This window comes from Hirundo rustica, chromosome 2 (assembly GCF_015227805.2).
Source record: "Hirundo rustica isolate bHirRus1 chromosome 2, bHirRus1.pri.v3, whole genome shotgun sequence".
NCBI classification, from domain to species: Eukaryota; Metazoa; Chordata; class Aves; order Passeriformes; family Hirundinidae; genus Hirundo; species Hirundo rustica.
In genome coordinates, this window is record NC_053451.1 from 37,648,536 (window position 1) to 37,672,472 (window position 23,937).

General features: G+C 39.0%; 1 protein-coding gene across 8 annotated transcripts in view; it reads left to right on the plus strand.

The window, feature by feature from the left end:
* The window catches only part of FAT3 (FAT atypical cadherin 3), a 398,042-nt gene that overhangs the window by 303,662 nt on the left and 70,443 nt on the right, over positions 1 to 23,937 (plus strand). For all 8 annotated transcript variants that reach the window (XM_040054688.2, XM_040054680.2, XM_040054683.2 and 5 more), the window contains 4 exons: positions 899 to 1,038; positions 10,361 to 10,636; positions 12,176 to 12,386; positions 16,027 to 20,100. In XM_040054688.2, the coding sequence (XP_039910622.1) occupies positions 899 to 1,038; positions 10,361 to 10,636; positions 12,176 to 12,386; positions 16,027 to 20,100 (4,701 nt within the window). The remainder of the gene's footprint in view (positions 1 to 898; positions 1,039 to 10,360; positions 10,637 to 12,175; positions 12,387 to 16,026; positions 20,101 to 23,937) is intronic.

Below are 23,937 nucleotides of genomic sequence, written 5' to 3' on the forward strand. Positions count from 1 at the left end.
AAGAAAACAGCTTATCAGCAGGGAGTGTGTGCTTTGCTTGTGAAAATAATGAGTGGTTCAAATTTATAAACTGTAGCTGTGGCTGGCAAATCTTGTAGCCTTTCAATCTGAAATTATATTTGAGATTAAATTATTTATATCCTTCATTAATTTATTAATAGATTTTTTCTTTTTCTTTTTTTTCTTTCACTCAGCACTCAGGAGGGTTTCCCCACTGCTGCATCATTCAGTTTATGACAGGAAATAGGGATGTTAATACTAGAACAGTGCTTTGTGAGGTTTTTTTTTTAATATTGAAAAGAATTTGTGTTGTGTGTCCTGTCAGCTCTATTTGAACAATTCCTAGAAGACTGGCAGGATTTGACCTTTGCTGCTAGTAATTATCATTGTCCGTGGTATTAACATTACAAATCTCTATTTGCATTTTTAAAATTGATTATAATTGTAATTTTTAAAAACTCAGATGCTGGTATTTGCACCCAGAAGTATCAGTGAGAATTTCCTGAAAATAAAATTTGTAGAATAAAACCCTCTTGAAACAACTTTTATACAAAAAGATCATTATTTTTGTTCATTATTCAAACTGCAGGGGCACGCATCTTAGATGCTTATAGCCATTTGATTATTTTTATACATTCAGCTGTAGTTTACTAAAATGTACTGCTAGATTTTATTCTTTCTTTTTGGCAATTCATTTTAATGATATCTGCTTTTCAATATACAGACTGCGCTTTGAAATATGAGTTATGAACAAAGAAACATCACTAGACGTACTGTGTATGCTAAGAGAGGCCATTAAGATGGATGACACTGAACAGATATGCCCACTTTTAGGAGTACTTGCAATGGAAGTTTTCAAATGATGGCTAATTTGATTGTATTTTTGTGCAACAATTAGGAGGGAATTACGATAGTTCTTTCGACGCAGACAAGGGAGTGGGCAGCATTGTCATTGCAAAGCCCTTGGATGCAGAGCAGAGGTCAATGTATAATATGACTGTGGAGGTCACCGATGGAACAAACATTGCCACAACTCAGGTAGAATATCACATTCCTTTCTTGGCAAGTTATTAATTTTTTTACTGGAATGTATATGCTATAAAAATTATTTTTTTCCATTCAAGTGAAATCTCATCCTTTGAGACCACCGATAACTAATGGAGGGGATATTTTTCAGAGCCTTTCCATCTGGCTGTAAAGAATCGGCTGTTGAATGTTTCAAAGCGTTATTTCTCCTTTTGTTCTCTTTCTGCTCACATGAAAGTAATTTGCCTTCCTCCAGCTGAGGGAGTCCCTATCACAGGCAGCAAAGCCTACATTTTGACAATTGTGTCGCCCCATAATGGTCCAAAATACAATAGTGCTTCCATGGTGTTGGGGAATATTGCTATTGATTGTGTTAAATGGAGTTTATACCTCTCATCCTCCAAAGACCCAAATGTGGGACACAAGATCAATTGTTCAGAAAAGAAATTGTTCAGAGGCAAAACTTAAAATTCAAAGAAACCCTCCTTTAGTGTCGCTGCCTGTGATTACAATCTCTTTTGCGAAGCAGCCCCGCTGAACCTTTTAAAACCAGGCTTGCTTATCAGGCTCATTGCCTTAAAAGTTTGGTCAGATAAACGGGATGGGCTGGGGCAGTGCTGGCTCTGACACATGTTTGCAGGAGAGACCCTGACGCAGAGCCTAGGTATCTGTTCAGTGGGAACCAGTCTGGGACTGGGTCATGGCACAGTGACAGGATTCTGAGGTCCAGGTGGCACCAGGAAGACTTCAAACAGCAAAATCCTTTGATATGAGGTAGAGTTGTGGGCTGTAGATTACTTAGGACGTGAAATTATCATCTGAGTTACTCCCCAAGTGTAAATGAAAAAAATAGGTTTGGGGTGTTATTTCCTTCTTTATAATGCAGAAGGGAAGCCTGAACATTTTCTAAGTTTATATATATGCATGCACATGCAGATGCTTCCATTGTACCTTGCTTTTTTGCTCAGATGCTTTGGTTGTAAATCCATATTCACTGAGCCACAACACCGGCTTTCCTAAGAAACTGTTAAATCACTGAGTGCGTTCTCAATCTGAATTCCTGTATATATATCCTGTTTATAACCCAGCCCTAAAATGTCTGATGTTTTCTCCCAATAATTCACCCTTGGTAAGAAAACAGCAGTTGATAGTAAGCTAGGTGGTAGGAAATCTACTGTTTTCCCTGTTAGTTTCAGGAATTAATTGCATCTCTGCTAAAAACATCCCTTACTTAAAGCTTGATTATATCTGGCCCATGTTCCCCATTATGCCTTTCCCTGTTCAATTAAGGAACTCTTTAAAAACCACTATTTTCTCCCCAGGAAGGCACTCACAATACTCAAATCACCTCCCAGTCTTCCGGTAGACAAGCAAAGGAGAATGACTGACCTCTTTATGTTCCCTTTTCATAAGGCATTTTCTTGAACTCTTGAGTAATTTTGGTTTTTTGTTTTTGTTTTTGTGGTGGTTTTTGTTGTTGTTGTTGTTGTTGGTTGGTTGGTTTTGGGTTTTGGGGGATTTTTGTTTTGTTTTTTGGGGGTTTTTTGGGTTATACTGTGCTTTTTAATCTTGGCTACTCTCTTAGTCCACATTTCAGATGGTGTTGAATGCCTAATGTGACCTTTTTTCTTTCTTGCAAACATTACAGCCAAAAAAATATTAAAAAGCTCAGGGAATTTCAAACATGCTGTATTAAAGTAATTTCTTAGGGATATTGCATTTATTGTTTCTGCTGCTTTTGATTTAATAAATTGACCCATATAACAGTCCTCAAAACCTAGTTGGATGAAACCCCTACATTTTTAATTAGGACATATGGTAAAAACATATTTCAGTAAAGCTGTTGCATTCTAAAAGAAGCCTGAGCATTCTTTTTAACAGTGATGTGACCCATTTAGGAATGTAAGATAGTTTCAGGTTGCAGTAGTATAGCATTAATAATCTCGGTGGGTACGAACCCTTCCTTCCTCCACCTTCTTCTCTCTGTGTGGATATTGTTTTATTATTTAATTATGGCCAGGGTGTCTAAGTATGTGTTTCTTTTGGTCTTCACAACAGAGACTTCAAAAGTGATTGCTATCTGAAAACTGCCAGAATTCTGGCCTTCCTATTTATTGCTCCATTTTGCAAAACTTTCCTACTGTATTTTTGGCCATGTTTTGGAGCCTTTGGTTACCATGCTCATCTTAATTTCCTTTTAGAAAAATACTTTTAAAATGTAAAACTGATAGGTTTAATTTAAAAACGTCACAGAATAGATCATTTACTGATAGCTCTCAGTGGCCTTATTCTGAGTTTTGACAAAACAACATTTTAAATATTTTGTTCTATGTACACAGTACCATGTGCATTTTTAACTGTAGCTGCAGGAACTTATGGTAGAAGACGAAGCAGATAGAAACCAATTTTATAAATGCATGCCCTTGGTTAACAATAAAATAATTGAAAGGCCCCCTCAAAGTATAGTGGTTTATGATGAAACAGCTGATGATCACCATGTGCAATGGATCACTCTTGTTTTTTGTTCCACCTCAGCTGTTTGCCTTTATCTCTTCCTGGCCTTTTTGTCTATTATACATTTGGAGGTGGTAAAATACAGCATAAAAATGCCGAAGATTTTTGTTTGGGTAACATGATCCCTGACATGGACTTGGTAAAGTTTCTTTAACAATGTTCCTACATGCCTTAGTTCTCATTCTTCATGCTTTGCTGTGCACACGGTTCATTACTGTACCATGAAAGGAAGGAAATCATTTTGATTTAAAAGCTACATCTGTTGTAATAATGGTTCGCTGTTGTGAAAAGAGGCAAAAACAGTTGTCAATGTAAGGAATATTAACAAAAAAATAATAGTTAAAAACTTTCTGTGTAACCAAAAGCCTACTTGTTCGGGACAGGATCAAGGTTTCCTAAAGAAATACAGCCTCCAAAATGAGAACGAAAGTGCCAGGACTTCTTGAGCCAATGCCACGCACCATGCTGCCCATCCATCTAAGCCCAAACCATCCAGGCAGCAGTTGGGATGGGAAGGGATGGAGAAGAAAAAATACGAAGAAATGTTGACTTGTTTGATTTATCTTTTTGAAGTGTGGGTATAAAACTTCAGTCACGGTGATTAACTTCTAGAATGGCTAAGTCTCCTGACTTAGCCAGGGAGAGCTTTTGCTTTCTCCCTTTCTTTTATCCATCATTGCTTGAGGCCACGTGGTTATTTATAAAAGGCTGAAGGCCTATGTTTGCTCTAAATTCCCATGAAACACAACTCCCACAGCTGCCAGGCAAGCTGTTGGCCTTGCAGAGGGATTGAGGCTTCTGTATCCCATGTGCTGGAGAGAGAGCTGGGACAGCAGCTCTGTGCAGTGACTCTGCTCCCTGCCATGGTCATCGCCTCTCTTTGGGCTGCAAAAGGGTCCTGTGCCCTTGCTTGAGCAGAGAGAGGTCTCTCCCCACAAGGAGTCATTTTAATGGCATCTAAATGCCTACTCCTGCTGCAATTTTGACTCTGGAGCATTAGAAATTCTCCTGGTCATGAGCCAGGTTTATCCCAAACTCTTTTTTTTTACTGAACAACTCTGATCTTTTGCATACAGAGGAACATAATAACATTTATGTACTTATTTGTAGTGCATACTCTTGAGTTTTGCTAAAATACTCACAGAAGCAGGGGGGAATCATTGAATTATCATTTAAGTTATTATAATGTTTCCATTTTATTGCAAATGTTGTCCTAGCAGATAATTATGTTTTTCTAAGAACAGCCTCTGGAGTGATGTTACTATGTAAAAAAGATGGGTTTACTCCTTATTTTCCTACCCTCTCCTTTCGCATCATCGTAACTGCTATAGAAAAGATGTGTTAGAGCATGAAACTGTTCCTTCCAAGGTAGGAGGCAAAAAATACCTCAGTTTCACTTACTGCAAAACCACCTGACTATTTCCCAGTAGGGTAGGCACTCAGAGGGTAACGTGCAATTCCCTCTGAAAAGTTTTTGGAGATCAATACGTGCTCACTTGCAATACCTTCTGCTGGTGTCAACCAGACTGGAAGAGCAGACAGAAGATACTGCTTATTGCCCCTTTCTGTCTCTCTTTGTAGAAGGTTTTGGAAATTATTTTTGTGCTGAGGATTGACTTTTAACTCTGACTTTCTGCCTCACCTTTCAGAGATCACCTTTTCTTTACAACATTTTCTTGAGAGGAGCTGATCAGTCACCCTGAGGGAGGGTGGTTCTCTTCAATGAATAGTTGAAAAGCTCTTCTTAGAGGACCATGGCCAAAATGTACATAAGGCATTAGAGCCTGCCGGAAGCAATTCTGAGCAGTGGATTCTTCTAGGGCAGAAAAAGAGACATGGGGATTCAATTCAATTTTTTGCATTTGCTATGTTGAACATTTCCTCCAAACTGTAACCAATCCAATCCTTGATTTTCTTTTCCATCACATCCAGTAATCTCAGCACTGCCTTGCCTGTGAAGCAAAGATTTTTCTTTCAGTTTTAGCATAACACAAAGAATGCACTAAAGTATAAATAACGGGCCACCGAGATTGGTAGGGAAACTGATTTTTTATGTTAAAGTTGGGGTTTGGAGGGAAGAAAAACTTACCAGGAAGTAGAAAATAAAGCTATGTGGTAACACTATTTAAAGCAGTATTAAATCAAAATAGGCTTCTAAACCTGCCCAGAAGTGTAACCTGAGTTTAAATAATTCAGGCACTTAATAGGTTATACTACTAACACGGTGCCCAGACCAAGCAATTAGCCAAGCAGATTCTTCCAGCTTCAAATGTCTGTAAAGCAGCTGCTGGCATTTACCCAGATTTCACTCAAATATGTCTGTGCCTAAACCAAAGTTATTTGTTATGGGCAACATTAAAAACAGCTTTGGAGAGACTTCCTGCATTAGGTTTTGTCCTGCTTTGATTTGATTGTATTTCTCTAGGCCTTTCACTTACCATTTTGACTACAAAGTCTTTGCTAATGCTCTGAGTGTTACTTTGCCTAATTTGTAATCTTGGAGGCCCGTGATTCTTTTATTTGAAACTTGCTTTAACTGTGGGAAATAGGAAGTGAGCAGGGAGAAGCAAATCTTTTATAGTGAAGCGCTTGTTCAGACTATAAATTAGGCTTCACACAATGGATGCAGAAGGAGGCAAGCTTGCCTTTCTGCAGCCCACAATGCACTGGAAAAGATACGGGCTTTCAAGAAGAACCAGGCAGAGACTGGTTTGCTGCATGTTGGCTTTATGAGCGTGGAAAAAAAGACTTGCAGCTAATGTTTGTCAATGAAAAGTAGTTCAGTCAGTAATCTTGAACAGTCATCAGCAAAGAGGAATCCCTACTCAGCAGCCAACAAATAGTAAACATTTCCATTTGTCACCTTTTGGAGATGTGTTGAGAAAATTTTAAAGCATGGCTTTGATTCTACACAAATGAGTGTTGTCAAAGCTTGACATCCGGGTACCTATGCAGTAATAGAGGATATTTATGGCACACAGCTCATTCTTGCCACATCTTCCATTAGGGAATAAATATGCAGAAAATATTAAATTACACAGACACTGGGGGTCTTTGAGTCACTTCAGTAGTGTAACTCTTGATTTGAGGTGAAAGATGTGCTACCAGCTGGCAAAAGCATAAGACTTCAAGGACCCTTTTGCTGGCCTTTTTGAAGTCAATGGGAAATTTGCCAATAGTACCAAGATTTTATGCCTAAAGTTGGCAGCCATTAAATGAATTTGAGAAACTTTCCTCATACTAACAATCTCGTGGCACTCAGTTTACTCAACTTGATGTTTGTAGCATGAGGTTTTCTGTGAGCCTGGTGTACATGTCAATGTCACATTTTCCTTTCTTTCTTTTTAAGTAACGTCTTACTAGATGTTATCCTGCTGGAGCAGGAAATCTGCATAGGAAGGAAGGCATTTTAAGGTGATGTAATAAAAAGGATGTGGCTCAGAAATAAACATGTTACCCAGCTTTACCACTGCACTTCACCCGTGAATTTGGTAACCTTGCTGCAAGGCTTTGTTTTCCTGGGCAAAATATGGGGATAACAGTCACTTGCTCCTCAGAAATGTTGTAAGAACTATGGGACTAATAACTATTTAAAATGGGGCTAAAACTCCATTTTCTTTTACCTGGTTTTGTTTAAGTAACTCCCAAGATAGCTCAATTTTTAAGAACATTAAAGAGTTCCATTTATAGGTTTAACAGAGCTCTGTATAATCAGCATTCCCATATATAGCCTAACTTTCTTTTGTTGCAAGGAAAATACACCCCCCTCTATTAAAGGAGAGAAATGTTAAAATTGCATTTGACTCTCAGGGATTTTGAGGGACAGCTGACAAAAATTAGAAATACTCTTTAACTGCTTAAATGGAAGAAATTATGAATCAATAATGACTTCTTTATTCATTAGCATCTCTAACCCACTGCCTTCCATCTCCAGATGGAAGTAGTTGTTGAAGTGCAAAGTATGTAATAAATAATGTGTATTTCAATGTGGATCACTTGACAAATCCTTAAAATACTGGCATCTCTCGGGAGGAAGATGTCTGCCACTTGAACAGGCACTTGATCAGTCTTACAGTAGATGTGAAGTGAAAGAGAGGAAAGAAAATGAAGGAAAAATAAGGGGGGTTTTGGCAGTGATCAAAGCAATTTTAAGTGCATAGCTCCCTGTAAGTTTGATGATCACAGTGAATGAGGGCCTCAATTTTTTTTTAATATTTTCCCCCTCCATGCCTCACACTCCCCAATCACGATCATGTCCATATGTGTCAGGGCAATAACTTACACTTTTTTCAGTGGGAAGAAATGCATTAGATATTATAGGAAGTGAATCACTGCTCTGGGGTGATTATATACCGTGCAAACCAAATAGCATGTCACTTCTGTAGCAGTACTTTTAAGACACATTGATGTGCTTCTGTACATACATTTTTTGTCTTCCAGAACAGCTTCAGCTTGCACACACCAATTTTAAAAATAAATTCAGAGATACAAGGCTGTCCCTCACATGGAAGCTCACTTGTCCAAGTTAGGCTGTGCTGTACTAGTGTCAGCAGAGTTAAACACTCTTGGTGTTTTTAATCCATTTGAAAAGTTTTTACTTCTCTATTGGACTGTCTAAAATGAAACATAACAAAAATAAATTATCTGTGTTAACAGTGCAGCAGTAAAATAATTCAGTCATGTTATAGTGATACCTGTCAAGGACACAGTATGAAAACTGCTCAAGAAAGTATAAGCATTAAATACTGATTATCTCCGACTCCTATTGCTTCTCTGTCCCTTCCTTACACTAAAAAAAGTGGTTCAGCACTGGTTCTGTGTGCCCATTAGATTACAGTTCAAGTCTTTAATCTTCTCCTCGAGCTTTCTTTCATATGTTACAGCTAGTTTCTTCACATATTTTTAAGACATAGATTTGGGTGCGTTTTATTCCTCAGTCAGATCAGAAACGTGCTTTGATATATTACAACAACAATAAAAGCATAAAAAGCTAAGTAACTCTTCATCATTATTATAGGCCTAGCAATGTGTATTTCCCCCCAGTTTTATTGCTATCTGTTCAAGACTGAAGCATAACTTAATATAGGCTTCACCCTGCTTCACTCTGGCGTGCCATAATATGGTGAAAATGAAATTGTATAGAATGCAAGTCCTATGCCATTTAAGTTACAGAGCATTTTATTTCAGCAGTCTCTTGAACAGTTCCCAGGCTAGTTCATTACAACTGCTTCTTAAAACTGCTCATGTTCCTTCTGGTAATGTATTCTGCAAACGCTTCCACATATGATGGAAATCTAAAGTTTCATTTCTCTCTGAGGCCAACATCTGTTTGTGCAATATTGCAGTAAAAGTATAGCTGTATTTTTCCTCCGTTAAGAAAGTATGGGTGAACAGAGCTCAATCAGGCAAAGTAATAAAATACTTGCCTAAAGAAGAGCCAAGTAACAAAGACCCAAAGAAAATGCCATGATTGATGGGCCAGGTCTCCTACTCTGACCAAAGAGTCCTGTGCGTGGGCTTTCCAAAGTCATTAATTGAACTATTTCTTATTTCAAAGCCTTTGAATAAAAAGATTGTTCCCTTTTACTTACTGTAAAACTAGATGTGTGCTTTCACAGGCATATTCTGGAAAAGATACTTTTTGTTTCTTGCACTGAAAAAGAGTCAACTCTTCAGATTTCATCTTTCACTGTTACAGAGTTTTGTCAAGGGTTTTGCTGCCACACTGCCTACAGCAATCTCTAGCATACAAAGTCTGGAAAGCACATTTTCCCCAGGGAGTGACTCCTCCATTGGCAAAACCCACAAAATGTCATCAGAGTGACGCATGCATAGTGTAACTTGTGAAAGGCAAAGCTTGGAAAATAGCGATTCTTACTATTTATCAGAGTCAGTTTGTGCTGTATTGAAATGGGTGTAATAGGCAGCAAGAGCAGCACTCTGGCCTGTTCTCCCCCTTTCCAAGTTTCCTTAAGGATCAATACTGAAGTTTTAAAGACAGATTTGAGGCAAAGAGCTCAGCGTTCATTCACATTTTTAGTGTTCTGCCATTCATAAACTGGAACAGAAAGGAGGCAAACAGATGTTGGAGGGGAAAGTGAATTAGTTGGTGATAAAGACAGCCATCACTGGCAAAGGAAGAGCGAGGATGTAACAAAAAAAATAATCCTTCTGTGTTTCCACTGCCCTGAGATCTGCTGTCCTTGGTACGTATTGATCATGTGGGGTGTGCTTGTGTAGCCGTGAGTTTGTGTCTCCTGTGCCCACCTCTGGTGGTGTAAGAGCAATCTGAGGTCACAGCAACTTGAAGTGTCCACTGCTGTCAAAATTTGACATTGTCAGTAAGCCCCAGTGTAACATACTGGGCTGAATCACAGAAATCAGCTGAACCTTGGTGGTATAAAACCAGATTTAAACAACATGGAAAGGATTCTTTTATAACCTTATTAATAGTGTAAGGGAAAGGAAGTTACATAACAGTTCTAGAAGTCTCTTGTAACCAAGGCAGTTACAAGGAAGGACAAAACCTTTCCTTATGACCACTGTAGAAATATTTTCAGTCTGTAGATACTGAAAATACGGGCTTCTTTATCGCACTCTGAGTAGGTCTTACAGTTAAGAACATTTTGCTTCCAAAGTCAAATCCTTTCTATTTCCTTTGAACCGAAAAGCATTTAATATTAAATAATGTTTCTCAGTCCCACCATGCAGCAGCATAACATCTTCAGCCATTCAAAGTAAATTGCATTTCTCCAGGTGCTTACTCAGGAGTCTGACTAGACTTCAATAACTTTGAATTTCTTTTTTTTATTAACTGCAGGTTCTTATCAAAGTGTTGGATAACAATGATAATGGCCCAGAATTCTCTCAGCCAAGTTACGATGCCACCATTTCAGAGGACATCCTCCCTGATACTGAAATTCTGCAAATTGAAGCTATAGACAGAGATGAAAAGCATAAACTGAGCTACACTATTCACAGCAGTATCGATACAGTCAGCATGAGAAAATTCAGAATTGATCCCAACACCGGGGTTCTCTATACGGCTGAGAGATTAGACCACGAAGCTCAAGATAAGCATATCCTTAATGTCATGGTAAGAATGTAATATTCTCTTGGGTCTGGCCGCAGTCGTGGCTGCTTCAGGTACACACATAGAGCAGTCTTCACTTGAGAAAAGGACTCAGTGCAATAAGTAGCCACTAATTTAATCTTGCCTGCCCTGCTGTGCATTTATTTCACAGTTTTTATTCTGGCTTTTTGGGGAACTTTATTGTGTATGCATTGTATGGAATGTGATATGATTCTCTGTCTCAAGGGGAGAGCAAGCAGGAAATTATTTAATCTCTTGGCATCTGGTCCTCTCCCTCAAGGTGATTTTCAGAGTTTCTGAAGTGAGGCTTAGAGTTATTTGAGAAGTTATTCACAGGGAGATAACTGCTTTCTTGCCATGGAGAACACTACAGCCTTTCTGAATGCAAGCCTCATTTATAGCTTACTTTTATGGACTTATTTCAGTACATAAACTGTTGATATACAAAATAGCTTTCTTTTATCTGCATTTCCAAATCTTTGGGTATGCAGAAAAAGGTTAATTACCAATTTTTGCTTGGTGTGCCTAGACTACAGAACAAAAATCTGTTTCAAATGGAGATTGTATATCATGGCCTCTTTTTTTTTTTTTTTTTTTTAATTAAAAAAAAATTTAAAATGTCTTAGGTTAAAACATTGTAGTCCACTATTTTCTTTAACCACTTAAGACTTCTGCAGCAGAGGCCTTCTAAGGAACTGCTCATGGTTAGATACAGGGGCAGCTTTGGCAGGCACCCTAGGAAGCAAAAAGCTGTTGAGAGACACAGCAAGGAGCAGCTGAGTGTGGTCTCCCTTCACAGTAAAATGTTGCAAGTCCTTTGGCAAGCAGACTGAGAAACAGCTATAAACTGAATCACAGAAACACATGGCTAAGAGAGGTAGTTCCCCGGTACTTGATTTTGATCTCCCCCTGATAAAACAGGTCTTTTCCTCTGCTTAAGAAGAACTAAAATTTTGGGGAGATAGTGATGGCAGGATTATCAGTGAAGCAGTGCCGAGGTGTTTTGGGTGGGGTTGAGACAGGGGTGGTAACTTAGACCTCTGTTAGCAGCTACCAGCACTCCATAAAGTGATTCCTGCTCTATTTACTGTTGGTATGGTCATCCACATATATAATCACGAAATAGTCCATTGGCAGCTACAGGCGACAGGCTGAGATGCCTATATGCTGTAAAGAAGGCAATGCCAAGATAAAGGCTTGACCATTCAACAAGTATTAAAAAAAAGGAATTTCTTGCAAACCTCAACTCAAATTTAAGATCTCATGTGGTTGCCACTTCAAAAATTCATGTCATGATGGTTAGTTGCAATGCATTTTTTCAGAAGTGGAAAAAAAAAAAGTCACTAAGCTCTTTCCTGTTTCTTTGATTTTAGTATCTACCATCCCATTTGTGAATCTATTTCAGGCAGTTTTTTGGGACAAAAGGATTTTTTTTTACTACTTTGTATTAAATAGAACTGAAATTAGTATTCACCGTCAGATGAGTAATATTAGTGAAGTTTTACTAGATTGGTAATTGTGTGTTATGCACTTGTCCTATAGGTCCGAGATCAAGAATTCCCTTATAGAAGAAACCTGGCCAGAGTCATCATAAATGTGGAAGACTCTAATGACCACAGTCCCTACTTCACCAGCCCATTGTATGAAGCCTCAGTGTTTGAATCAGCAGCAGTTGGATCAGCAGTGCTGCAGGTCACGGCTCTGGACAAAGACAAAGGAGAAAATGCAGAGCTTATCTACACTATTGAAGCAGGTTAGGACAGAGGCCAAAAATGAAGTATCATGGATCATGCCAGACACAGAACAGTGAGGTGATGGTGATGTGTCTTGACACACAGTTCAGCTTCTTTGGTCTACTTTCTCTTATACAGACGGGCAAAGGAAACACCTGGTTGTTGTTCTGTTGAGGTTTTTTTAATTTTTTTTTGAAACTACTATACCCAAAACCTGTCACAACAAACTCATTCTGGAACAGGTTGCCCAAGAGAGGTTATGGTGTCTCCTTCCCAGGAGACGTTCAGAACCCCACAGGATCCTGTACAACCTGCTGTAGGTGAACCTGCTTTAGCAGGAAGGTTGGACCAGGTGCTCTCCGGTGGTCCCTTTCCAGCCCAGCCATTCTGTTATTCTGTGACTGATTCATTTTTGCCAGATGGCTACAGAGCCTTTTAAGTCATTGAGTCAAAGCCATCACAGAACATAGTTACTCAAAACTGCAGCCAGTAACTTGTTTTCAGGGTTCTGGTTTTCAGACTAGTGTACAGTGGATCCTCTATAAAAAAATTCCACAACAGCTGGTATGTCCTGATATCTTTGCCAGTATTCAGACCAGAGGAGCACAGAGACTAAGAACAGGGCTATGCTAAAATTCTGACACAGCATTTTAGTGGCACAAGGTCTCTTGAAACTAAGAGAGAGCATGATGATACCGGATAAAAATTGCTTTTGCTGTTAAGCTCTGGATGTTTACATTCAGTACATAATCTTTACCAGCAAAAGGATTCTTCTGCTAGTACAGCAGCACAGTAGTAAAACATTAGTATTATCTCTGACACACATACAAGTAAATGAAAGTTTCTCAGGGTCACGTGAAGTTACGAATTACCTTTGAGATAAACCATTATCAGATATATAAGAGCAGGGTGCCTGGAAAAAAAGAGAAATAATTAGAATTTTGTAACCTTAGAAATTTGTAATGTTTCATTTTTACTTAGGGAGTTTCATTCATAATAGGAATCTTTCCACTGTAATAACTAGCAAAACTTGAAACTTATATTGCCATAAAAGAAGTCGCAGGTACTTCAGATTGTACCCATATTGGGCAGATCACAAGCCTTTCCCAGCATTAGGCTATGATCCTACTGGATCATTATTTATCCCTATATTATTATAAAGACTTGTTACTAGCTAGAATAGCTTATGTCAATTAGGAACAGGCTGAATGACAAATAGCTAAAGAAACATATCTACACCATCTCATACTGATTTAGGTTCATATGATTCAAGCTCACATCTTAAATTAAGATGATATAACCTGAAGTTTAGAGAAGACCCATGGAACTTTTTTTCTGTCGTTATCTTGTATGCTCTGTGGAAGGAGATTACCTTCAGCAAACCAGAAGGTGAAGTCTTTTGCAGCTGAAAGTATTGAACTTAGAATGAGGAAGATGTTAGCACTCCAAATATTTCCTTTATAAACTGTGTTTGTTCTTAGCAGTTCTCAGTATTCTCCAGTGGCCTTTAACTTAAATTAGGGGCAATCTTAAATGTGCCCAGGCAAGACAGCACTGTGCCTTATGGAACAGATTCTGAGCAGACTGGATCAGGTTCCTGGGGCAACGTTTTTCAAGATAATTCCCAGCTTTTTCTTGACACCTTATTACTATGATGGGTTCCCAATCATCTAGAGGTGCCACCACAATGTAAAGAGCATCCTGACGTCTAAGGAAGATAGTTCCCATTACACCAGTAATAGAATCATACATGATGCAGACACAAAAATATTATGATTAGAAAAGATGCTTTAGCTATCAGATGATTTCTAGAGACTCTCTTTTTCATTACAGCCTGTTTCTGTTTCATCAAGAGCTCTCACTGCAATGTCAGACCTCAAACTTTCATGTACTGTAAGGCTCACAATCCTCCAGTTTCATTATCCACAGATGTCCCAATCTCAGATGCATCAAAATTCAGTATTCTGCTGCTGTAGTTTCTATGATCCATAAAATGGGCAGTTGAGGATATTGATTTTAACTGCAGAATTCAGATTGTACACAGCCCTTTGATTCAGGGGAATTACACACCTCATCTTACATTGCTCTGAAGACAGCAGTTGGTAAAGAAAGTAGGTTTTGTGTACTTTCTTAAGAAATTCCTAATGGAGAAGAACCAGCTCTGGCCTTGCAGGTAGCAGTCAGTGGTTCAAAATAATTTGTATTAGCAAGCATTGACAAAATGTCATCAGCAGCATTTGTAGTGCCCGTAAAAGTGACAGATACCATGATTTTTGTGAGAATTTGTAGCTCTGGAAGAATCTCACCTCTTGGGTGAATAGCACAATTTTTGGTTTAGCTAGTAGAGTAAGCTTTACTGATCTAAAAGGAAGGATACAAATAGAAAGCCACTACCAGTATTGAACTACATTGAGTAGTATATAGCTTAAATTAGCCTCCAGAATATACAACAGAGTGAATCATATCTTAAAAATAGTTCACATTACCTCACTTCATTCGGGATTTCATGTATTTGGCATTCCAGCTATGACTTATACATTTATTGCTCTGTTCACAGCACCTGTAACAACCACTATTAAAAAAAATACATCTTGTGTATCACCTGTGATATATTTCTCTCCCAGGCTTGGATAGATGCTTGACTGTAGATTGAAAACAGTTCTGGATTTTAAGATGTGATTTACAATAGAGGGAACATGTTAGAGTGATTGAAATCACTGTAACTCAATATATGCTGTTTACATTTAGAATCAAATTCAGAAAAAAAGGTTTGTATGCTTATAAATGCCATATGTATGTGCAGCATCCTATACTTCAAGCAAGCACTCGGTAAAACAGCAAAATAAGGATTGCCAATTAAAGGTGATCTCTAATTACAGGGTAAAAATACATACAGAAAGTTTTGAGTCTGTCTTGCTGAAGAAGAGATTGGCAAAAAGACCAGAAAGAAATAAAGGCCCCCAAAAAGTTCTGTGATCCAAACTTACTCTTTTCACCTTTATGCAGTCAGTGATATCCGTGCTTTCATGTTGTAACAGGCATTTCATGACATTTTCTGCTAAATCTCATTCATGTGGATTTATCCTCCTCAGAGATGATATGATAAACCTTTGTGCCACAAGACACTTGAATCTCTTTTCTATGCTATTTGCTCTGTTTTATTTTTTCTAAATGCCACTTTAACCTTTTTATATTCAGTTGAGTCTTGAACTACTGTAATCTCCTGCATGGTTTCTTAATATCCCATTCAATTAGGAGCCCGAGTTGTTATCCATTAGTCATGTAATTGGCTTGTTAGCCTCTGATCTCATTTCTTTGCCTTAGGTGTACATGTATTTGACTAATTTCTGTAGTTTAGGAATGCTTTTCCTTGCTTTAGTAGAAGTAATGTACACACAGTTCTTGCTCAGATGCTGGTGCTGAGAATCAAAATAGGGGTGGCAACACCTGAGTTTCTGATGCTTTGAATACCATCTACTGAGCTCACTAATTACCAAAAGAAAAGGCTGGAAGGGCCTTTAGAATGTTTTTACATTGGGGATTTTTTGAGGTTTATTTTAGGTAACTGCCTTTAAAAATGCAGCTTGTTGCTCGTGGTTTAAGTTATCATCAAGTGAGTCATATTTAATTTCTAATCTCGTTCCAATATTTTTGTTTTAGGAAACACAGGAAACACATTCAAGATTGAACCAGTTTTAGGCATCATTACATTGCTCAAGGAGCCAGACTTAACTACAATGGGACAGTTTGTTTTGTCAATCAAAGTGACGGATCAAGGTTCTCCAGCACTGTCTGCAACAGCAATTGTACGGATATCTGTGACGATGGCAGATAACTCCCACCCTAAGTTCACTCTAAAAGAATACCAAGCAGAGGTTAATGAAAATGTGGATATTGGTACTTCTGTCATTTCTCTCTCTGCAATCAGTCAGTCCACATTAGTTTATGAGGTTAAAGATGGCAATGTTGATGGAGTCTTCACCATAAACCCATATTCTGGAGTGATCACCAGTCAAAAGGCCCTTGATTATGAGCGTGCTTCCTCCTATCAGCTCATCGTACAGGCAACAAATATGGCAGGCATGGCATCAAATGCCACTGTGAACATTCAGATTGTTGATGAAAATGATAACCCACCTGTTTTTCTCTTCTCTCAGTACTTGGGCAGCATAAGCGAGGCTGCTCCTGTGAACAGTGTGGTCCGGAGTGCAAATAACAGTCCCCTCGTGATACGTGCCACTGATGCTGACAGCAACCAGAACGCTTTGCTTGTCTACCAGATTGTTGAATCAACTGCAAAAAACTATTTCACGGTAGATTCCAGCACAGGCGCAATCAGAACAATTGCAAATTTAGATCATGAAACGATAGCCCACTTCCATTTCCATGTTCATGTTAGGGACAGCGGGAATCCCCAGCTTACAGCAGAGAGCCCAGTTGAAGTAACCATTGAGGTAACTGATGTCAATGACAACCCACCAGTCTTCAGCCAGGCCGTATTTGAGACAGTCTTGCTCCTGCCCACATATATTGGTGTTGAGGTTCTCAAAGTCAAAGCTTCAGACCCAGATTCAGAGATCCCTCCAGAACTAACATTTAGTATAATTGAAGGCAATATGGAACATTTTTTAATTGACTCAAGCACAGGGGTAATCACCATTAAAAACAATAGTCTCTCCAAAGACCATTATATGCTAATAGTAAGAGTATCTGATGGGAAATTTTATAGCACTGCTATGGTGACAATATTGGTAAAAGAAGCTATGGATAGTGGACTCCATTTCACGCAAAATTCTTATTCCACATCTATCTCAGAAAACAGCACCAATATCACAAAGATTGCTGTGGTGAATGCTGTTGGCAACCGCCTCAACGAGCCTTTGAAATACAGCATATTAAACCCAGGAAACAAATTTAAAATCAAATCTACCTCGGGAGTCATTCAGACCACTGGCGTCCCCTTTGACCGAGAGGAGCAGGAGCTGTATGAGTTGGTGGTGGAAGCAAGCCGTGAGCTAGATCACCTCCGTGTCACTCGAGTCGTGGTGAGGGTTTACATTGAGGATATAAATGACAATGCCCCAGTGTTTGTAGGGCTTCCATACTACGCTGCTGTGCAGGTCGACGCTGAACCTGGTACCCTGATATATCGAGTGACAGCTATTGATAAAGACAAGGGTGACAATGGCGAGGTGTCATACCTGCTGAAGGAAGACTACGGACATTTTGAAATCGATAGGGGATCTGGTAGTGTCACTTTAAAAGAAGCCTTCAATTCTGATTTATCTAATATCGAGTACTTGGTTGTCATTCTTGCCAAAGATGGTGGTAACCCATCGTTGTCTGCATCGGTAGAGCTCCCCATTACTATTGTTAACAAAGCAATGCCTGTGTTTGACAAGCCCTTCTATACAGCTTCTGTGAATGAAGATGTAGAAATGCACATGCCAATTTTAAGCATAAATGCAACCAGTCCAGAAGGCCAGGGTATCATTTATATCATTGTTGATGGAGATCCCTACAACCAGTTTAATATTGACTTTGATACTGGAGTTCTGAGTGTCATCAGCCCGCTGGACTATGAAATAAATTCTCTTTTCAAGCTGATGGTGCGAGCCAGCGATGCTCTCACTGGCGCTCGTGCTGAGGTAACTGTGGACTTGATTGTTAATGATGTTAATGATAATCCTCCAGTTTTTGATCAGTCTACTTATAATGCTACTCTGTCCGAAGCTTCTTTGATTGGGACTCCTGTACTGCAGGTTGTTGCTACTGATGCTGACTCTGACAATAACAAGATCGTACAATATCAGATAGTCCAGGACACCTTTAACAGCACTGACTATTTCCACATAGACAGCAGCAGTGGCCTAATTTTGACAGCCCGGATGCTGGATCATGAGCTCATACAGCAGTGCAGCTTGAAAGTCAGAGCAACTGATAATGGGTTCCCACCTCTGAGCAGTGAGGTTCTCGTTAGTATCTCAATAACAGATATGAATGACAATCCTCCAGTTTTTAACCAGTTAATATATGAATCATATGTGAGCGAACTGGCACCTCGGGGTCATTTTGTGACTTGTGTCCAAGCTTCTGATGCCGACAGCTCTGATTTTGACAGACTGGAGTACAGCATCCTGTCAGGAAATGATCGGACCAGTTTCATTATGGACAGCAGGAGCGGTGTTATCACCCTTTCCAACCATCGCAAGCAGAGGATGGAGCCCATGTACAGCCTGAACGTCTCTGTGTCAGATGGGCTGTTCACCAGCACGGCTCAGGTGCACATACAGATCCTTGGGGCCAACCTCTACAGCCCTGTGTTTTCACAGAGCATTTATGTTGCAGAGGTTAGAGAAAACGCTGCTCCTGGAACGAAGGTAATCCATGTGAAGGCAACAGACGGGGATTCAGGTGTATATGGCCAGATCAGCTACTCCATAATAAATGATTTTGCCAAGGACCGATTTTTGATTGATGCAAATGGGCAGATTCTGACAACTGAGAGGTTAGACCGTGAGAACCTACTGGAAAGTGATATTGATATATTCTTGAGAGCCCTCGACGGAGGTGGCAGGACTACATTTTGCACTGTGAGAGTGATAGTAGTGGATGAGAATGACAATGCTCCCAAATTTATGACAGTCGAATACAGAGCAAGTGTCAAGGCAGATGTTGGGAAAGGTTACTTGGTGACCCAAGTGCAAGCAGTAGATCCAGATGATGGAGCCAATTCCAGAATTACCTATTCTCTCTATAGTGAAGCCTCTGTTTCAGTAGCTGATCTGCTTGAAATAGATCCAGATAATGGATGGATGGTCACCAAGGGTAGCTTTAACCATCTGAAAAACACGGTTCTGTCTTTCTTTGTCAAAGCAGTTGATGGTGGCATTCCTGTAAAGCATTCCCTCATTCCTGTCTACATCCATGTTTTACCACCAGAAACCATTTTGCCTTCCTTTTCTCAGCCCCAGTATTCTTTTACCGTGGCGGAAGACACTGTCATAGGCAGTACTATTGACATTCTGCATGTTTTGCCCAATCAGGGTGCTTTGTATAGCACAGTTAATGGTGAACTACCTGAAAACAACAAAGATGGAGTTTTCATCATAGAGAAAGACACGGGGCTCATAAAACTGGATAAGAGACTTGACCACGAAATAAATCCCGCCTTTCACTTCAAAGTTGCGGCCACAATTCAGTTAGACAAAGTAGACATTGTGCTGACTGTGGATGTGGAGGTGAAGGTGTTGGATGTAAATGACAACAAGCCTGTGTTTGAAACAGCTAGCTATGATGCTATAATAATGGAAGGGATGCCTATAGGAACAAAACTTATGCAAGTCAAAGCGGTTGATGCAGACTCAAGTGCGAATGGGCAGGTCACGTACACACTTGCGGTGGAGTCGGAGCTGCAGAAGATCACAGAAGCATTTACCATTGATAGCAACAGTGGCTGGATCAGTACACTGAAGGATCTGGACCATGAAAAAGATTCTGCTTTCACCTTTGCAGTGGTGGCCTCAGATCTGGGGGAAGCTTTGTCCTTGTCCTCAACCACCTTGGTCTCAGTCACTGTGACAGATATAAATGATAATGCACCCATCTTTGAGCACGAGGTGTACAGAGGGTCAGTGAAGGAGAGTGACCCTCCAGGGGAAGTTGTGGCTGTTCTTAGCACCTGGGATGAAGACACATCTGATGTCAATCGGCAGGTTAGCTACCATATTACAGGTGAGAAACAACTTGCATGCTTTCTTCCCATAACCAGCTGCTGAAGAACTGTGTGTGTGTCCAGTTTTAGGTGGCTGTTTAGCAGGGTTTCAGCTAAATTATCACTGTGAATGAGTCAATTACATTCCTTTTTTTTCTTTTTCTTCTTTTTTTTTGCCAGAATTTTCAGCAAAGCTGAAAAGAGGGAGAGGGATGAGTGTGTGTGGTTTTGTGTCTGTGTTACTCTCTCAGTTTTCCAAGATGAATGCTTCCTAATTTGCTGCAGTGCAATGCAGTGTAGCCATCAATCCATCATAATTTCAAGCAAGGGAAAAGGAAAATTTTCGTCTTACAGAGAAAATCCTTAATAAAATCCTTAATGCTTCCAAGCATTAATTTTTTTTTTTTTTTTTTTTTTTTTTTTTTTTTTTTTTTTTTTTTTAAACAACGTTTTTCTTTTTGAGATAGGAAAGTAGATGCCAGAGCCATTTTGAAGTACTTCTATTTGGAATGAGGACGAGGGGGTGGCGGCACAAATTAATTTTACATTATAGAGTGAGGGGATGCCATTTCTTATCAGCACAGATTTCTGGCCAGGGAAATAGTAATATACTTAGAAGAACTGGTTAGCTGCCATGCATTGTTATATTCAGCTTAAGGAAATTCTGATTACTGTACTAGTACATTTTTCAAAGCATGGTAACGTTGCTCTTTCCTACTGTGTTCCCTAACATTTATATTTATATTAAATAGATATTTATTATCATTCTTTTCTCCTAGATTCAGCCTGGCTTTTGTGTATGTTATAAATGACGAGTGCAGTTATTTTTCTCCTTCCATCTTGCATGATTTTGTTAGGGAACAACTTTTTTGCTTCCCCCAACCTTAGCAATTCAACAGCTAGTGTTATGTACCTAGTAATAACCAAATCATTGAAAAAATTCACATTTTTCTGTTGAATGGGATTCAACATATATAAGACTGCATGTAGGAAGCAGGCTGTGGGCAAAAAATACTTAACTAATGGGAAAACAGTTTGTGTATTTTGCTCTGGAGAGTAAGGCTCCTATGTCTTTGTTAGCTACCAAAACAAACATGGCTTTGGGATGGTGTGTAGGGAGAGGTGTGACACTCCAGTTAGCCACAGACTGCCTGTGTTATACATCACAACATAATTTTCAAAGCAACTGGAAATTGTTGATTAATTGTAACTTGAAATTTTGGATTCACCTTAAAGGTTTTCAAAGACTATGTGTTTATAGTGTAATGTGCTGTAGGATGTTAGAACTAGGGGCAGAAGTGGTCCTGCCTGTAAATGTCGGGATTTAGGGGCTCTGGGCAAGGTGCATTAGCTGCTGGTGGCCCAGTTTCCCATGTATGTAACAGTAAATCAGTAGTGCCTCATACTAGAGATTTTTGGATATTTAAAAGAGTTTGGGGATCCCAGTGTAGAAAGTACTATGGGAAATGAAAGCCCTTAGGTTTGTAGCAAAGATATGTTAGTGCACTGTGATCATTGGCTTTGTTGTGAAGTCTGGCAGTCATCTCTTAAAATGAATTATGCCTTTTGTAACAGTGTTTTTTCTTCACATACCTGTGCTGTTAATTTAGCAAAGACTGGACTTTTGAATAACAGTTGTCAGATGTGACTCTTAAATTATAGATCATTCTGTACCTTAGTTTCTGTCACAGTTCAAAATATGACAGATACTTTGCTGTTCTGTTAGGTTCTGAAAACATTAAATGTCAAAGCCCAAAACTTTCTTACTGTACAATTACTAAAGCACATGGGCTCAGAAATTGCACATCCTTTGAATATATCATTTGAGCTTGGGAAATGCACAAGGAGAAATTTGGTTCGTTTGATTAAAATGTCAAAACATGTTAAAATATAGTTTCACTCACAAAATAGTCTATTCACACTTTACTTCAAGTTGATCTCAGGAAGTGCACTTGAGTATTTCATGGAATCAGATTAGGTAGATGATTATTCAAAAGCTGTGGCTTTCTGAGGCGTTTTGATTCAAAGAGACTTCTGTGAATACAGTAAACTCTGAGTAAAAATGGTACATTAACAAAAAGGAGGAGGAAAACAAATTATGAGACTGTCATATGGGTCCACCAAAAACAGCTTTGTGAAAATGTGTCTGGAGAAAAGTAGCGCACAGAAGATAGATAGAAGGAATCATTATTTAGAAGAGAAAATAAATAAACCTTCTGGGGCAGATGTAATCACTGAAGAGTCCTTTGTGCTCTTTTGAGAAATAGAAATGCCTGTTGCAGTCTTCCGGTGAGTCTTGAAAAGGGGTAGAAATATTCATGTGGATAAATAAATATTCTGCTTGGATTCCTTTAGTTTATGATTGTTTTCCATGATTATGGGCAAGTAGTTGCCATTGTTAAGTTCACCTTGTGTTTTCATTTGATGGTGAGGGAAAAAAATTTGTACTTGCTCTTTGTTATTTGAAGTTCAATAGCAGCTGGAGGTGTTTACAAAGAAAAAGTACTGTACATAAATCTTAATAGAAAATCAATAGGAAATCCAGATTACACAAATGCACTTAGGAATCACAGTAGTTTTCTTTTGAAGGCTCATGTGAGATCATTGCCTATATCATCCGAGGCAGTTTGCCTAAAAGCAGGGCTCTTCTCATATCTAGCTAACCTACACCCAGCCAGATATTACTAAGATTTGAGAGTGGTGAACCATGAAGAGGCACCAGAAAAATGTCAGCTGCCAAGACATTGGTGCAGTAAAGTGTTTTGTGTCCCTCAGTGATGGTAATTAGGCTTCATCAGGCACAAAAATCTTGGGAGTCAATAGTCTTTAAGTTTGCTTCAGCTAAATACAAGGAAAGATGGACAGTATGTTTTGGAAGAAAAAAGTGGTATTGTACACAGTAGGTTATTTGCTGGGTTGATTGCCCAGTATGAGCAAAGGTGTGGCTTTTGTTAGTTTTTATATGTATTTGAGATACCAGAATTCTGGAAAAAAAGGATGATTTGGTGTTTGAGAAGGCCTTGTGTTGCCAGATGAAGAACAGTTTTGGCAATTTTAGGTACTAAAGCTAAAAGGGGTGGATTCATCATTGCAGAAACTCAGTAAACATATACAACATCTTAAACTGGGACACGGGGTTAAACCTGTTCATTTTGTGGGATGCAAACACCTAGAGATCTAAATGGGAGTTGAAGGTACCTAAATAAATGCATAAATGTAAGACAGAAGCTAAATAAATAAGTTAGTAAATATTCAGCTCCCCCTCCCAGATGGGGACATTGCAGTGAAAACTGATACTGTCGGCTTCTAGTTTTCCATTCCCTTTTAGTTGCTATAATGGCCTCTGTGTGTGCTTTAGTAATGATGTGTGTCAGGATTTGTTTATTTTGGATCACTGTGTCTCTGCATTTCATTTGTATCTAGCTGTTTTCTTTCTTACTTAAACTTGAGCTTGATTTGGCTTTGTACTATTTGCTGACTAGGGAGGCAGGGGGAGCATTATTTAAACTTCAAGTAACAAAAGATAAAAGATACTGCTGATTTTTTTAGCCTCAAAGCCTTTCTAAAAAGTTACTGGGGTGTTTTTTGTAGCTAGCACTTCACTGTTGTGACATTCAAAGTAGAACATAAGAAAACTGCCAAAAGATTTTAAAGAATCCATTAATACATGTAGTCAGGAGGCTTCCGTTTAGAAAAGCTACATTATTCAGAGTGAAAAACTAATTAATTAGAATGCCCCTAGGAAACTGAATCTGCTTGCATATATTAGTGAAAAAGTTAATTAATCACTGCAGAACGAGATCTGCATCAAGACATATGTGTAAGTACTAGGAAATGGTTTCCTGGGCCACAGTGTG